General features: G+C 37.2%; 1 protein-coding gene across 12 annotated transcripts in view; it reads left to right on the top strand.

The window, feature by feature from the left end:
* The window catches only part of SCML2 (Scm polycomb group protein like 2), a 100,320-nt gene that overhangs the window by 34,566 nt on the left and 49,885 nt on the right, over window positions 1–15,869 (top strand). For all 12 annotated transcript variants that reach the window (XM_038586961.1, XM_038586956.1, XM_038586957.1 and 9 more), the window contains 2 exons: window positions 1,042–1,130; window positions 10,956–11,199. In XM_038586961.1, coding sequence (XP_038442889.1) covers window positions 1,042–1,130; window positions 10,956–11,199 — 333 coding nt within the window. The remainder of the gene's footprint in view (window positions 1–1,041; window positions 1,131–10,955; window positions 11,200–15,869) is intronic.

Below are 15,869 nucleotides of genomic sequence, written 5' to 3'. Positions count from 1 at the left end.
TTTCATCTGATACAAATTCTTTTTTTTTTTTATTTTTTTTTTTTTATTTTTTTTTTTTTTTATTTATGATAGTCACAGAGAGAGAGAGAGAGAGAGAGGCAGAGACACAGGCAGAGGGAGAAGCAGGCTCCATGCACTGGGAGCCTGATGTGGGATTCGATCCCGGGTCTCCAGGATCGCGCCCTGGGCCAAAGGCAGGCGCCAAACCGCTGCGCCACCCAGGGATCCCCTGATACAAATTCTAAGAGAAGATCTTGTTTAGTGTATGTAAAGATTGCTCAAGTGAGAGCTATCTTTCTTCCTAACATATTGTGTGGAAAAATTTCAAACATAAAGAAAAGGTGAAAATATTTTACAGTGAACACCCACATACCCACTACCTAGGTTCTACCATTGTCATTTTACATCCTTGCTTTATCAGTTACCTATCTGCCTATTGATTCATCAATTTATCTTATTTTTAAATATGTATTTCAGAGGAAGTTATTGATGTCAGTACACTTCCCTCAAATGCTTCAGCATGCATATCATTGATTAGAGTTGAGTGTTTATTTACAGTTTTTTAAAAATTTTGAGGTGAAATTGATATACAATGAAATGCATCATTGTAAGTGTACATTTGCTAAGTTTGACAGAAAACTCTTTGTGAAAGAAAATAAGGCAGGGACTCTAAGGAAAAAGAAGGGCTGGAAGTTTTTTGCAGCCTTTGCCATGCTTTCGTGACTGTTGGTGGGAACTGAAAGCTCTTCTGGGTTTTGGCTTGGATCACCTCTAGTATTATGGCCCATTTCTAACAGATATATGTGTATGTTGGTGAACTTTAGCTACTGACTTCTCTAAAATAAGTTTCTACCCCCTACTGTTAGCATTGTTGCCAAATAATGCAGTGGGTACAGTAGAACTGATTGGAGCTGTTTCCTTAGTTTCTCAATAAGAAAGTCATTCTCTGGAGAAGAATGATAAACAAAACCTATTTTTTATACCAACTTGCTGTAATATCACAGGGAGGCTTTTTTCATGCTGATTTATTTTATAAAATAGGTTATCAGATGAATGCATCATCCTGGCCAATGTTCCTCTTACGAACACTGAATGGATCTGAAATGGCACCTGCAACATTCTTCAAGAAGGTAAGAAAAATGTTATAAAAAGCTTCCATCACCTGAGCTATAGCTTTATTGTTTTAATAGGGGTACTTAAATACTTTGTCTTCTTCGATATGGAAAAATAAAAATTCTTTTTAAATTACTGGATTGATAAGTGTATTAATCTGCTAAGAGCTGCAATAACAAAGTACCACAGACTAGGTAGCTTAAACAATAGAAATTTATTTTTTCACAGTTCTGGGAGTTAGAAGTCCAGAATCAAAGTGACATCAGGGTTGGTTTCCGGTGTGGCCTCTTTCCTCAGCATATAGATGGGTACATTTTTGCTGTGTCCTCACATGGCCTCTTCTTTGTACATGTGGGGAAGGAGAGGTATCTCTGGTTTCTCTTCCTCTTATAAGAACACCAGTCCTATTGGATTAGAGCCCCACCCATATGATCTCACTTAACCTTTATTACCTCTGTAAAGGCCCTATTTCTGAACACAATGACATTGGGGATTAGGGCTTCAGTTTAATTTGAAAGGGTATCATTCAAATTCAGGATATCATTCAAGTTCACCATTCAGTTCATTACAGGGACTTAAACACAGAAATTTATTTTCTTACTCTGGTGGCTAGAAGTCCAAGATCAAGGTGTCAGTAGGCTTGATTTCTTTGGAGGCCTCTCGCCTTGACTTGTAAATGGCTGTCTTCTCTGTGTTTTCACGTGATCTGTGTGTCTGTGTCCTCCTTTCCTCTTTTTATGAGGACACCAGTCATTGGATTAGGGCCCAACCTAATGACCTCATTTTAACTTAATTACCTCTTTAAAGACCTTGTCTCCAAACGAAATCACATTCTGGGGTGCTGGGGGTTAGGATTTAAGCATGAATTTGGCAGGAGTGGGGACACAATTCAGTCCATAACAACAAGTCATAAAAAAAAGTCTCAATTATAATCACCCACTAGTCAAAATAGATTTGTACCTTCTTTCTTCACCTTAAATATGAAAGGAGTGCTCTACTGGAAGCAAATGTTCTTTGCTATTTTTTATTTACCTTCAGAAGTGAAGCTTCCCCTCACTTTGCTATATTAGTCATCCTTTGACATTGGAGAAAATGATGATGGGCCAAAAAACCACTTGAAAGTTACTTAGAGAGATTTGGTTTCAGAAGTTAAAGAATGTTAAAAACAGTCATCAGAAAGAATTTGTTATAAGGAAATATTTGTTATGTAACAGGGAAAATTCCAAAGATAGTTTATGCTCTTGAGAAAATGTTGAAAGAGTACATTATGTTAAGAAACAGTGAGTAAAAGCCAAATTTTAGTTAAATTATGGGTCAGAATATTTCTTTCTCACCCTCTGTCCTGATTCTTTTCTCAGTCACTTAAATTTTATTATAATTATTTATATCAAAAAAAAGGATTCAGCAATTCCATACATTTCTCAGTGCTTATCTCAAGGTAAGTGGACTTTTAATCCCCTTTATCTACTTCACCCCTCTCCCCACTCACCTACCCTCTGGCCAACTACCAGTTGTTCTCTATTTAAGAGTCTGTTTTTTTGTCTCTTTTTTCTTTGCTTTGTTTTGTTTCTTAAATTCCACATATGAGTGAAATCATATGGCATCTGTCTTTCTCTGACTTATTTCATTTAGCATTATACTCTCTAGCTCCATCTGTGTTGCAAATGGCAAAATCTTTTTTATGGCTAATATTTCATGTATATGTACATATATATGTATATATACACCATATCTTTATCCATTCATTTATGGATGGACACCAAGGTTACTTCCATATTTTGGCTTTTGTGTATAATATTGTGGTAAACATAGGGGTGCATTTATCTTTTCAAATTAGTGTTTTTATTTTCTTTGAATAAATACCCACTAGTGGAATTACTGGATCATAGGGTAATTTTATTTTTAATTTCTTGAGGAACCTCTCCACTATTTTCCGCAGTGGCTGCACCAGTTTGCATTCCCATCACCAGTGCACCAGGGTTCCTTTCCACATCCTCACCAATATTTGTTATTTCTTGTTTTTTTGATTTTAGCCATTCCAACAGATGTAAAGTGATTTTCAGTGAAGCTTTGATTTGCACTTCCCTGATGATGAGTGATGTTGAGCATCTTCCCTCCCTCCCTCCCTCCCTCCCTCCCTCCCTTCCTTTCTTTCTCTCTCTTTTTTTTTTTAAAGATTTTATTTATTTGACAGAGCGCACAAGTAGGTGGAATGGCAGGGAAAGGGAGAAGGAGGCTCCCCACTGAGCAGAGAGCCTGATGTAGGGCTTGATCCCAAGACCCTGGAATCATGACCTGAGCTGAAGGCAGATACTTAACTGACTGAACCACCCAGGCACCCCATTGAGCATCTTTTTATGTGTCTATTGGCCATCTGTATGTCTTCTTTGGAAAAATGTCTATTTAGATGCTCTGCCCATTTTAAAATCAAATTATGTGTTTTTTTGCTGTTGAGTTATAGAAGTTTTTTATATATTCTGAATATTAACCCCTTATCACATATATCATTTGTAGATATCTTCTCCCATTCAGTAAGTTGCTTTTTTATTTTGTTGATGATTTCCTTTGCTGTGTAAAAGCTTTTTATTTTGGTGTGGTCTCAGTGGTTTAATTTTGCTTTTGTTTCTCTTGCCAGAGGAGGCATCTAGAAAAGTAGAAAGATAGAAAATAGAAAGATAGAAAAACAGACACAGAGAAAAATGTTTCTATGGCCAATGTGAAAGAAATTACTGCCTATGTTTTCTTCTAGGAATTTTATGGTTTCAGGTCTCACATTTAGGTTCTTAATCCATTTCAGGTTTGTTTTTGTATAATAACATGATCCAGTTTTGTTGTTTCTCATATTGCTGTCCATTTTTCCCAGAACCATTTATTGAAGAGACCGTCTTTTCCGCATTGTTGTGAATTAATTGACCATTTAAGTGTGGGTTTATTTCTGGACTCTGTTCTGTTCCATTGATCTATGTGTCTATTTTTGTGCCTATACCATACTGTTTTATTACAGCTTTGTAGTATATCTTCAAATCTGGGATTATGATACCTCCAACTTTGTTCTTTTTTTTCAAGATTGCTTTGGCTAAGTTTTTTTGTTTTTAAGATTTTATTTATTTATTCATGAGAGATAAACAGAAAGAGGCAGAGACATAGGCAGAGGGAAAAGCAGGCTCCCTGCAAGGAGTCTGATGTGGGACTTGATCCTGGATCCTGGGATCATGCCCTGGGCCAAAGGCAGACGCTCAACCACTGAGCTGCCCAGGTGTCCCAGTAGGAATTGGATTATATTATTATTTTGTTGTCTCTTCCTAGACTGTGAGTTCCTTTTGAACAGTAAACTGTCTTTGTATTCTAGGTGTCTGTTGTAGGTCCTGGTACATACTTGTTAGATGAAGAAAAGATGGAGAGTACAGGAAGATGAATACACATATAGGGAGAAAATGGGTTTTGTTTTGGACATGTCAAGGTGCCTTTGGTAAATCTGAGGAGGGATGACTACTAGTAGACTGTTGAAAGTGTTTAGAACTTAAAAACGTTTGGCTTGGGTATGTGGATATGGGAGTTTTTAGCTTAAATGGTAATGATGGAAGCCTTGAGAATGAATGAATAAGCTAGTCCAGAGAGATTACCCAGAAGGAGAAGAGAGGAGTGTCAAGGTTAGAACCTTGAGAAATACCCACTCACCTTATGATATATAAGTATCCTTATCAGATAGTTACTAAAGGTTGAGAAGAAAGCTGATTCTTGACTATTTGGGGGATAGGAGGTTTATTGGTTACATTAGCAAGTACTAAAGACCAGGTGAAAAGCGTCCTTAGGTAGAGTTAAATTTGTAGTTGTGGGTGCAGAATATCGAAAGTTCATTCCTGGTGGCCTGAATTTACTTTGTGACATAGGAAACTGACAAAGGTTGGAGGAGAGGATTCGCACATAGATTGAATGTCTACTGTGTTCCAACACTGGGGTAGAGAACTTACTCTGTGGTTGAGCGGAAAGTCAGTTAACAAAATAATAAACATATAATGAGGATACATAAAATTAGTCGTAAAGTGAATGGTAAATGGAACAGCAGGTATATGAGATGGGAAAAGCAATGGCCTGGGAAAGATGGTGGTATTTTAGAGGACTCAGCTAAGGATGAACACTAAATACATGGTACTACATGTAATAAACATATGAGACTTTTCTCCAGCAGTGTTCACCACTATAAATAGATAAAGTGAATGGTGATATTTTTTTTTGGGGGGGGGATTGCCTTTTTTTTTAAAGATTTTATTTATTTATTCATAGAGACAGAGAGAGAGAGAGGCAGAGACACAGGCAGAGGGAGAAGCAGGCATCATACAGAGAGCCTGACGTGGGACTCGATCCAGGGTCTCCAGGATCACGCCCTGGGCTGCAGGCGGCGCTAAACCGCTGCGCCACCGGGGCTGCCCGAATGGTGATATTTTTTAAGAGTTTATTTATTTATTATTTATTTAGAGCATGAGCAGGGGGAGGGGCAGAGGGAGAAAGAAAATCTCAGGCAGACTCCAGTCTCAGTGTGGAGCCTGATGTGGGGTTTGGTCTTATGCCCTGGGATCACGAGTCATACACTTAACTGGGTAAGCCACTCAGGTGCTCCATGGTGGTCTTGAATTAAGGTTTGAAGATAATAAAATGACAGGAAGATAAGTTGATTTTGCGTAACACGATTCTCTGTAACCTGGATATGAAAGAACATGATAGAATGTTAGAGTGCTTGGTCCCCTTCACTTTTTTATCTCTGTCAGTGGTTCTCAAATGGGAAGGGGGTGGTGATTTGTCCCCCATGAGACATTTGGAAATATTTGGGGACATTGTTGTTCATCACAACTGTGTTTGTGGGGTTGGTACTTTAATCTAGTGAGTGGAGACCAGGGACACTGCTAAACATCCTACAATGCACAGAATAGCCTCCACAGTAAAATGTTGTGACCCCAAATGGCAGTAGTGCCAAGGTTGAGAAACTCTGATCTGTATTTATTCCTTGGTAATCTCATCTAATTCCTGGCTTTATTTTTTTAAAGATTTTAAATTTATGTATTCATGAGAAACACAGAGAGGGAGAGAGAGAGAGGCAGTGACACAGGCAGAGGGAGAAGCAGGCTTCATGCAGGGAACCCGACATGGGACTCGATCCCAGGTCTCCAGGATCAGGCCCTGGGCTGAAGGCGGCGCTAAACCACTGAGCCACTTGGGCTGCCCTAATTCCTGGCTTTAAATACAGTGTATATGCAGATGATTTTCAAATCTATATTTCCAATTTGGACTTTTGCTCCCAACTCAGACTTGAATATCCACTCAACATCCCTACTTGGATGTCCAGTAAACATCTCAAACTTCCACTTGCAGCCTTTCCTTATGGACGAAATAAACTGTGAAAGAAATAATCACTAAGGTTTTTGGCCCCAACAATTGGAATAACAGTTACCACTCTTCGAGATGGGAAAGGCTGCAAGCGGAAGTTTCTCTTTCTCTGTCTCTCATGAATAAATAAATAAAATCTTTAAAAAATATTCAAAATCCAGCTACTTCTTGCCATCTGTCTTGCTATCAGCTGGTACAATTTGCCGTTATCTCTCCCCTAGATTACTTCAGTAGCCTCCTCATTGACCTTTTTATTTATAACCTTATACTTTGTAGTCAACCCAGTAACTAGAATATTCCTTTTAAAGCATAAATGATATTATATCGCTTCTTTGTTCAAAATTGTCCAGGGGCTCATCATTTTACTCATAGTGAAAGTCAGAGTCCTTATAGTGGCCTCCATGGCTCTACATATGACCACTCATTATCTATCTGATCTCTGTTTCCTACTGCTCTCCTACTTGCATACTAAATTGTAGCCACATTCACTTCCTTTTTCTTCAAGCGTGTGGACACAACTGCTTTAGGGCCTGGAATACTCTTCCTGTAGGTAATTGCATGGTTAAGATTCACCTTTAAGGTTCTGTTCACATGTCACCTTCCATTTGAGGCTTGTTCTGATTACCCTCCTTTTTTTTTTTAAGATTTATTTATTTTAGAGAGAGAATGCACACCTGTGCAGGGTGGGGACCGGAGGAGAGGAGTAGTCAGGGAGCCCATCACAAGGCTCAGTTTCAAGACCTAAGCTGAAACCAGTAGTTAGCTCCCACTTAACCAACTGTGCCACCCAGGTGCCCCACCCTATTTAGTTTTCACGACCTCTCCCCTACATTTTTCTCTGGCTCTTCCTTACTCTGCTTTTTCTTTTTTTGCATAGCACTTATCATTTTTAACATAAAATATATTTTGCTTATGCTATTGTGTTTCTCAGCTTTCTCTTTACTAGTATATGAGTACCACAAGGGGAGGATTTTTGTCTATTTTGCAACTTAATGTATATCAGGAGTCCTCAGTAGTGTCTGACATTAGTAGGCATTTTGTAAATATTTGTGCATAGATAAGTGAAGTTTAAAGGCCTAGAATTTTTAATGAGATCAAAGAAGTAATTGATTAAAATTAAGGAAGTAGAAGTTAAGGATAGGAGTTTGTAGTCAGAAGTAGACTCTGGGAGTACAGCCACAAACAAAACAGTAAAAAAGTTCTTGTCCTTATGGAGCTTGACTTCTAGCTGGGGAAATGTGTAATAAACCATGCAAAATAAAGTATATGTTATGTTTGATAGTTGTACATGCTAAGGAAAAGGGAGGGTGACATTTTAGTTAGGTTGGCCAGGAAGGTCCTGCTGAGAGGTTGCCATTTGAGTGAAAATCTGATGAAAGGGAAAGAAGGAACCATAAAGTTACAAGGGTAAGAATATTGTGGGCAGATGCAGATAATGCTCAGACTGGCTTCAGAGTCTGTGGAATATGAATAGAAATAGCCTTTAAGGAAAAGCATATTGTAGGTAGGTAGGCAAGAAGAGGGGTTAAAAGAGCATTCTCTACTACCTTCTAGGAAAGAATCATTTTCCTACAATAAAAAAGAATGAGCCCTTGGTTTATTTTAGCTATTGCTTTTGCAAATTATATCTTTTTTTTTTAAGTAAGCTTTCCCCTCAACAGGGGGCCTGAATTCACAACCCCAAGATCAAGAGTTGTATGCTCTACCAGGCACTCCTACAAATTATATCTTTGTGTTTAGGAGATCATTCAAGAACTGATGATGACAAACCATATCCTTTAAAAACATATTTAAAAGCAACTGTAGATCATTACCTTTTGTGGACAGCAGAGGGAACCGTTTTGCCAATTATCTAAATCTGGAGGTAGCTTGTTTTGAGATAAAACCCTTTTACTTATTTATTCCTTTGATTTTTTTCAAATACTTGTTTTCTTCCAGAGCTCTGTTAATATTTATTTATTTGTATGGTTATACTAATGTAAGTATGATAGAGCATGAAATTCAGAAGAATTAATAAACAGCATGAAAATCTTAGATAATAAATTACATTTTGTCCATAATCATTGTCTGTTTTTTGTTACTTGTTAGCTAGTAGTGGGATTGATGTCATACTGTTAACATTTGAATCTTAAAATTCTCTTTCCCTGCTCATTCTTGTCTTAATTCTGTTTTGTAGCAGAAAATGTATATTGCCATTTGAACTTAGTTTGGTTTGCTACAGAAAGTCTTATTCTTATTTGATTATATGATAGTGTAAGGTCCAAGGAACCTCATATGTGCCGTGAATGTTTCCTCCATTCTGTGAATGTGCAGTGCAAGTTTATCAACTGCCAAAGTTATTCTTTGTTAAATCCACCTCCCTTTTTTCCTTCCATGTGTAGTAACAGTTATTTGACCTTTAGCCCCTTCATGAAGTGGCAGGCGGTAACTCTGCTTCTTACCAGCTATTTATTTATCAAATAACTTTGATCTTTGATCAAGGTAATTTTTGCCCTGCTGACTTTAGGGTGGTTTTTAAGAATCAAATTAAGATTATTTAATTAAAAGGACTTTGAAGGCTAATAATTAAGGAACTTTAAGACTTCAGTGGTATAAAGGATATCATTGGAAAAGTACAGGACAGTGAGATGAGTTTAAAGGGGACATTTAAAAAAGGAATCAATCTACCAGATATGTTTTTAAATTATATCTTGGTGAAAGAGTTAGTTGAAAGCTTGTTTACTGTTCTTCAGGTGATTACTTGGTTAATTCATTTAAAAAAAAATCTTGCTGTTGAGTATTCTACTGGAAATAACTGTGAATAAGATGTATCTGCTTTTGAGAATCCCTTCGTCTCAGAGAAGTGAATACATTTCAAGAGTAGTTTTGCAGTTGAAGGCAAGAGCACCTCCTTTGAAGGAATGTAGGAGTGGGCAGGAGTTGGCCAGGGAAGCCTTAAAAAGAACAGGAGAACTGGGCTTTGAAGTAGATCATTTGGAGTTGTCTAAGCAGATGATGTGGTAGAGTGTTCCAAGGAGTTGTCTGCCTATGTTTAAAATCTAGCTCTGACACTTAGGGTATATTCTTAGGCAATTGTGCATCAGTTTTATCTTCTATAAAGTGAGGATAATAATTGCATTGACTTTATAGTGTTGTTGTGAGAATTAAATACATGGAAAACATTCAGTACAGTGCCTGGCGTATACTAAACGATTAAAGGTTAACTTTTTTTTTTAAGATTTTATTTATTCATGAGACACACACACACACACACACACACACAGAGAGAGAGAGAGAGAGAGAGAGAGAGAGAGAGAGGCAGAGACATAGGCAGAGGGAGAATCAGGCTCCCCTCAGGGAGCCCAATGTGGGACTGGATCCCTGAACTCTAGGATCAGGCCCTGAGCTGAAAGCAGAGCTTAACCGCTGAGCCATCCCTGAAGGCATCCCTGAAGGTTAACTTTAATGTCGTTATCCTAGGGATCTAAGGGGTAGAATTGGCAGGTCGTGGTCTTTGAATATGAGTGTTAAGGGAAAAGGATGTGTCTAGTACAGTGGTTCTTAGCCTTGGATGCATGTTAGGATCACCTGGGGAATTAAAATGTGCTCATGCCTGGGCCCCACCCCAGACCAATTAAATCAATATTCCTGGCCCTGAGTTGTTTTGATGTTTAGTTGGGCTGATTACCCCTGGTCTAGGACTATTTCCAGGCTTCTGATTGGGTGACAGAGTTGATGATGGTGCTATTTACTAGGATAAAAAGCAAATCGAAAGAAAAGGTGTTACTTTTAACATAGCACTTAGGCTTTCTAAGAATCCTGTTAGCATTTGCATGCTTTAAATTTTTATAACTATAAAGGATGCTTTTTTCATATTGATTTCTGGATTGGTTATCATAAGTGAACCCAGACTATATGACTTTCATGTTCTTGTGCCTGTATCTTTTGCTTGGAGGTTTTTTTTTTTTTTTTTTTTTTTTAAGATAATATCTACTGCTGTTCATTCTCTTTGGACTTACCAACTTTCAACATATCCTATAATTTATATATTTATTAGGTTTGCTTGACTCCCTCTTTTAAAGTTTCTTGTTGATTGCTTCTCTCTTTTTCCCCTACCTTTACCCCAACCACTACTGCCACCACTACCACCAGAAGGTAAGTTCCACCAGAACAGGGATCTTTGTAATTTTTTGTTCACTAATGAGTCCTAAATTTCTGGTACATACTATGTAACACATATTTCTTAGATGAATGAATTACTATCAATATGGTTTTGTTTCCTTCTAGGTTCTTGGCTCTGCTCCAGAGTAAGTGAGATGTAGAGCAGAGTTTCAGAGAGATCACTGAGAACTGTTTTCTTCCTGTATTTAATTGATAAACATAGAGTTTAATTTTTGGTTGCTAAAGGTTGTAAGAATACAGTTGAACAACTGCTTCTTATTACATTTTAACAAAAACTTTTTTTTTAAATGTTTTGGTAGGAACCACCAAAGCCACCTTTAAATAATTTTAAGGTGGGGATGAAACTTGAAGCAATAGACAAAAAGAACCCTTATCTGATCTGCCCTGCAACTATTGGAGATGTTAGAGGAGATGAAGTTTATATCACATTTGATGGCTGGAGTGGAGCTTTTGATTATTGGTGCAAGTACGATTGTCGAGATATTTTCCCAGTTGGGTGGTGTCGCCTGACAGGAGACATATTACAACCACCAGGAACTAATGGTAAGATAATAAGTAACTACATGTTCTGTTATTTTATTTTATTTTATTTTATTTTATTTTATTTTATTTTATTTTTATTTTATTTTATTTTATTTTATTTTATTTTATTTTATTTTATTTTATTTTATTTTATTATTTTATTGAAGTTAGATCTAACTGCTATTGGCATTGAGGTTAGGACTTCATGCTCAGCTGGAGCAGTGGACAGGACAGTGAGGGGACTGTCTAGGCTAGAGAACTGGAGGTAGAAGAAGACAATAATTAGAATTCTTGAGGGCCAACTCAACATCATAATCTGAATTGACAGTGCACATCAGAGAATGTGAGCAAGCTACAAGTCACACTTGGACCGTTGAAGCCTTGCTACTGTAAGCATTTTGGGGTGCTTAGCTATTTTTATAGTTGATATTCAATTTAAAATTACACATGGTATTCCACTGTTTATATCTCAAAGGTAGTTTTTAAACAGTAAGGCGTAATAAATGTTATATACATGTTTTGCACAATTTTGGTCAATTTTTAAAAGTTAAATTGATACTTTGATAGTCTTAAGTAAAATCTACGTGTCAGTGAAAATTTTATATTATTTAGTTATTTATTTGAAGATTATATTTTATTTATTCATGAGAGATAGAGAAAGAGGCCGAGACATAGGCAGAAGGAGAAGCAAGCTCCCTGTTAGGAGCCTGATGCGGGACTTGATCCCAGGACCCTGTAATCATGTCTTGAGCCAAAGGCGCCACCTAGGCGCCTCATTTATTGATTTTTTAAAAAAGATTTATTTATTTGAGAGGGAGAAAGAGAAAGAGCATGTGTGCGCAAATTGAGGGAGGGGGGCAGAGGGAGAGAATCTCAAGCACACTCCCCACTGAGCACAGAGCCCAGCATGGGACTCAATATCATGACCCTGAGATCATGACCTGAACTGAAGTCAAGAGTCAGACACTCAACCAACTGAGCCACCCAGGTGCTCATGTCAGTGAAAATTTTAAACTATGGAAGCCATCATAGATTAACAGGTTATCATAGTTAGGTATTTATCAGTTGTAATATTGTGCTTCCTAAGTTGAATTCTATGATGGTCTATATATTTTCTTTCAGAAAAAAAATCGTCAAAATATTGAGGCTCCTTAGGGACTCTTCTAAGGGCTTAGACATGCCTAACCTGGTCTTCTGTGGTAGAATAACTGCTGAGATTTAAGTGGGATCTAAGGACAGAACCTACTCATTGGCTTAAGTTAAATGTAAACTTATTAGTAGAATCAAATGTAAACATTCTTAAAATTTATCCAACCAAAATTTATTTATTTATACCAGAAAAAAAGATGAGTGCAGAAAATGTGTAAGTAGTATGTGGCAGACTAGAGCAGTGGCTAGGTAAAAGCATATAGCCATATCTTGTAAAGGCTATTAGAATCTTCTTTGATTTGAGACTTTAACACATCCCATTATATTACAGTAGTACATACCATGATGTCCTTTTTTATTAGGTACCTATTTTACCAGTTCCCTGCTGCCATAATTCTAGGAAGCAGATATAATGGCTGATTTTTTAAAGTTTAATATGTTACAGATCTTTGTGTATATGATACTAAGGCAGTCTCTGCCCTCAAGGAGTTTACCTTCTAGTCGAAGAGGGATAAATATATACTTTAAAAAATATATATATGTATGTATGTATTAGCAAAAATGGAGATGTATGCTAGATATGAAAGTGGCCCAAAGACTTCCAGTTTGTTTAGGCTGGAGGGAAAAGTAAAGGAATGCTTGACAGAAAGATACATGATGTGAGTATTAAGAGAGGAGGAGTTTGCTAGGCAGAGTAGAGAGATAAAGGTGGGCTGGATACATCACAAAGGTATAAAGTCACACAGCTTACCCTGAAAACGTGGGAGTTCAGTTTGGAACATGGTAACTTTGGAATATGTAGCCAAGAATGTTTTTATCTCCCACTATTTAGTCTCCCTTTTTTTCTTAGTAACACAGTTCAGCTGCCTAACATGAAGACTACATTTACAGCCTCCCTAGCAGTTATATATGGCCATGAGACTAAGTCCTGGTCAATGGGACAAAAATATAGCAAGTGTGTTCTGCTTCTATGAAGTGTATATTAGAGAGAGATGAATGTACCCTTCTCTCTTCCTTCTTTCTGCTTCTATCCTACTGCTGGTAATGTGCTTGTTTTGGGTGGAGTTCCATCTTGAACCATGAAATGGGGACCATATTCTAGGCATAGAGTGGAAAGCAGAAAGGAACCAAAATCTCTGAGAATTTTGTGGAGCAGAGTTTTCATACTGGCCTGTTCCAGACTGTTACTTGAGAGAAATAAATTTCTATATTATATAAACCACTATTCTTTTAGGCTTTTCTGTTACTGTTAGCTGAACTTAATCCTAGCTAATTCAGGGTGACTTTAGGACACCAGGTAAACCTGTCCACTGGATAGCTGCACATGCAAGTATGTAGCCCAAAAGAGATGGGTCTTAGTTGACACAGCAGGTTTGAAAGCCATGATGCTCATTCAGATAAATATTCTGTGTGTCGGGTGGAATTATAGGTGCTGTCTGGGAAGGGATGGGTGGTAAGCAGCTTATACATCCAGTTGATAGCAGCAAGTGGGGGAAGCTTTGGGTGTGGCTTTAATTGTGCATGTGTAACAGGTAGAAGTAGAAAAGGACCAAGGACAGAACCTTTTGGGTGAATAGAAATCAATTCTGAGAAAAAGTATACATAAATATAGGAGAGTTACTAGGTTTGTTTCCCTAACAATAGGAGATGAAAGATTTTAAGAAGTATTCAACACTGTCAAGTACAGCATAAAAGTCAAAAGGAGAGCTCATTAGTGGTCTTAAGTAAAAGCATGGTTACTAGACTACTTTGAAAAGCCAGATTTAGAGAGCTAAGTAAATAGGAGATGCAAAACATTTTTTAAAAATGTGGTTTCATGGATACTTTCTGAGGTCTGCCATCTCTGTCTTTTATCCCACTAGACATTTCACCAGTTAAAGTAAAATTTAGAAACTTTACCTCAATTTATATCCCTTTACCCTCCTCCATTCATAATATAATTTTCTTAAATATTTACATTCATTGAGAATGAATTAGACAGTATTATAATTTTTGTTCAACTGTTAAACATAATTAGAAAATTCAGGAGAAGGAAAGTATTTTATTTACCTACATTTTTGTTATTTCAGTTTGTTCTTCCTGATTTTCAGATTCCTTTTTTTTTTATCATTTCCTTTCTGTTTAGAGAATTTCTTTTAATCATTCTTTTAGGGTATTTCATCTGGCAACACATTCTTAGTTTTCCATGATCCAAGAATATCTTTATTTCCCCTTCATTCTTGAAGGATAGTTGCTGGATATAGAAATCTGTGTTGACAGTTCTTTTCTTTAAGCACTTGAAAAATGTAGTGTAACTTTCTTCTGGCTTCCAGGGTTTCTGATGAGAAGTTTGGTGTTACTCAAATTGTTTTTCCCCTGTAGGTTCCATTATGATTATAAGTCTATGTTTTGCTTGTATTCTTTACTTCATGCTTTATCTATTTTGTGGCTCTATTATCAGGTGTGTACAAATTTTGAACTGCTATAGTGTCCTGGTCAGTTGAATCTTCTATACTAACTCTTTTTATGGTGACTTTTTTTTTTTTTTTACCTTAAAGTCTGCTTTATCTTATATTAATGTAGCTATACCAGCTTTTGTCTGGTTGGTGTTCTTGGTCTCTCTGTATCTAATGTTCAACATTTATCTAATCTTATCTGAAAAGATACATTTCTTGTAGTTGGATTTTGATTTTTTGGCTAGCCAGTATGTCTTTTTTTTTTAAGATTTTTTAAATTTATTCATGAGAGACACAGAGAGAGAGAGGCAGAGACCCAGGCAGAGGGAGAAGCAGGCTCCATGCAGGGAGCCCGATGTGAGACTCAATCCCAGGACTCTAGGATCACACCCTGGGCCGAAGGCAGGCGCTAAACTGCTGAGCCACCCAGGGATCCCAGCCAGTATGTCTTTTAACTGGAGCTTTTAATCTATTTATATTTATTGTTATTACAGACATATTTGGTTTTCAGTATGCCACCTTATTTTGAGCTTTTTATTTGTCCTGCCTTTTCTATGTTTTATTTTCCTTTCTTGTTCTCTTGGGGTTATTTTTTCTTATTCCATTTCCTCCCTTGAAGTTCTACATTATATTGACTATTTTTTAAAGATTTATTTATTTATTCATGAGAGACACAGAGAGAGAGGCAGAGACATAGGCAGACGGAGAAGCAGGCTCCCTGTAGGGAGCCTGATGTGGGTGGGACTCAATCCCAGGACCCCAGGATCACACCCTGAGCAAAAGGCAGAGGCTCAACCACTGAGCCACCTAGGCATCCCAACTATTCTTTTAATACTCTAGAAAATTTTAACATGCTTTCTTAACTTAATCGAAGTCTGAAATATCTTTATTCTGCATTAAGACAATAGAAGGAACTTAGAATACTCTACCCATTTACCTCTTTCAAAGTAATGTTACTGTTGTATGTTTTATTTTATTTTATTTATTTATTTTGAAGGGGAGGAGGGGCAGAGGCAGAGGGAAAGAGAATCAAGCAGACTCCATGCCCAGCATGCAGCCTGGTGTGGGGCTTGATCTTACAACCCTGAGATCATGACCTGAGCCAAA

Source organism: Canis lupus, chromosome X (assembly GCF_011100685.1).
Source record: "Canis lupus familiaris isolate Mischka breed German Shepherd chromosome X, alternate assembly UU_Cfam_GSD_1.0, whole genome shotgun sequence".
NCBI classification, from domain to species: Eukaryota; Metazoa; Chordata; class Mammalia; order Carnivora; family Canidae; genus Canis; species Canis lupus.
This window is presented reverse-complemented; position numbering and strand designations above follow the sequence as displayed.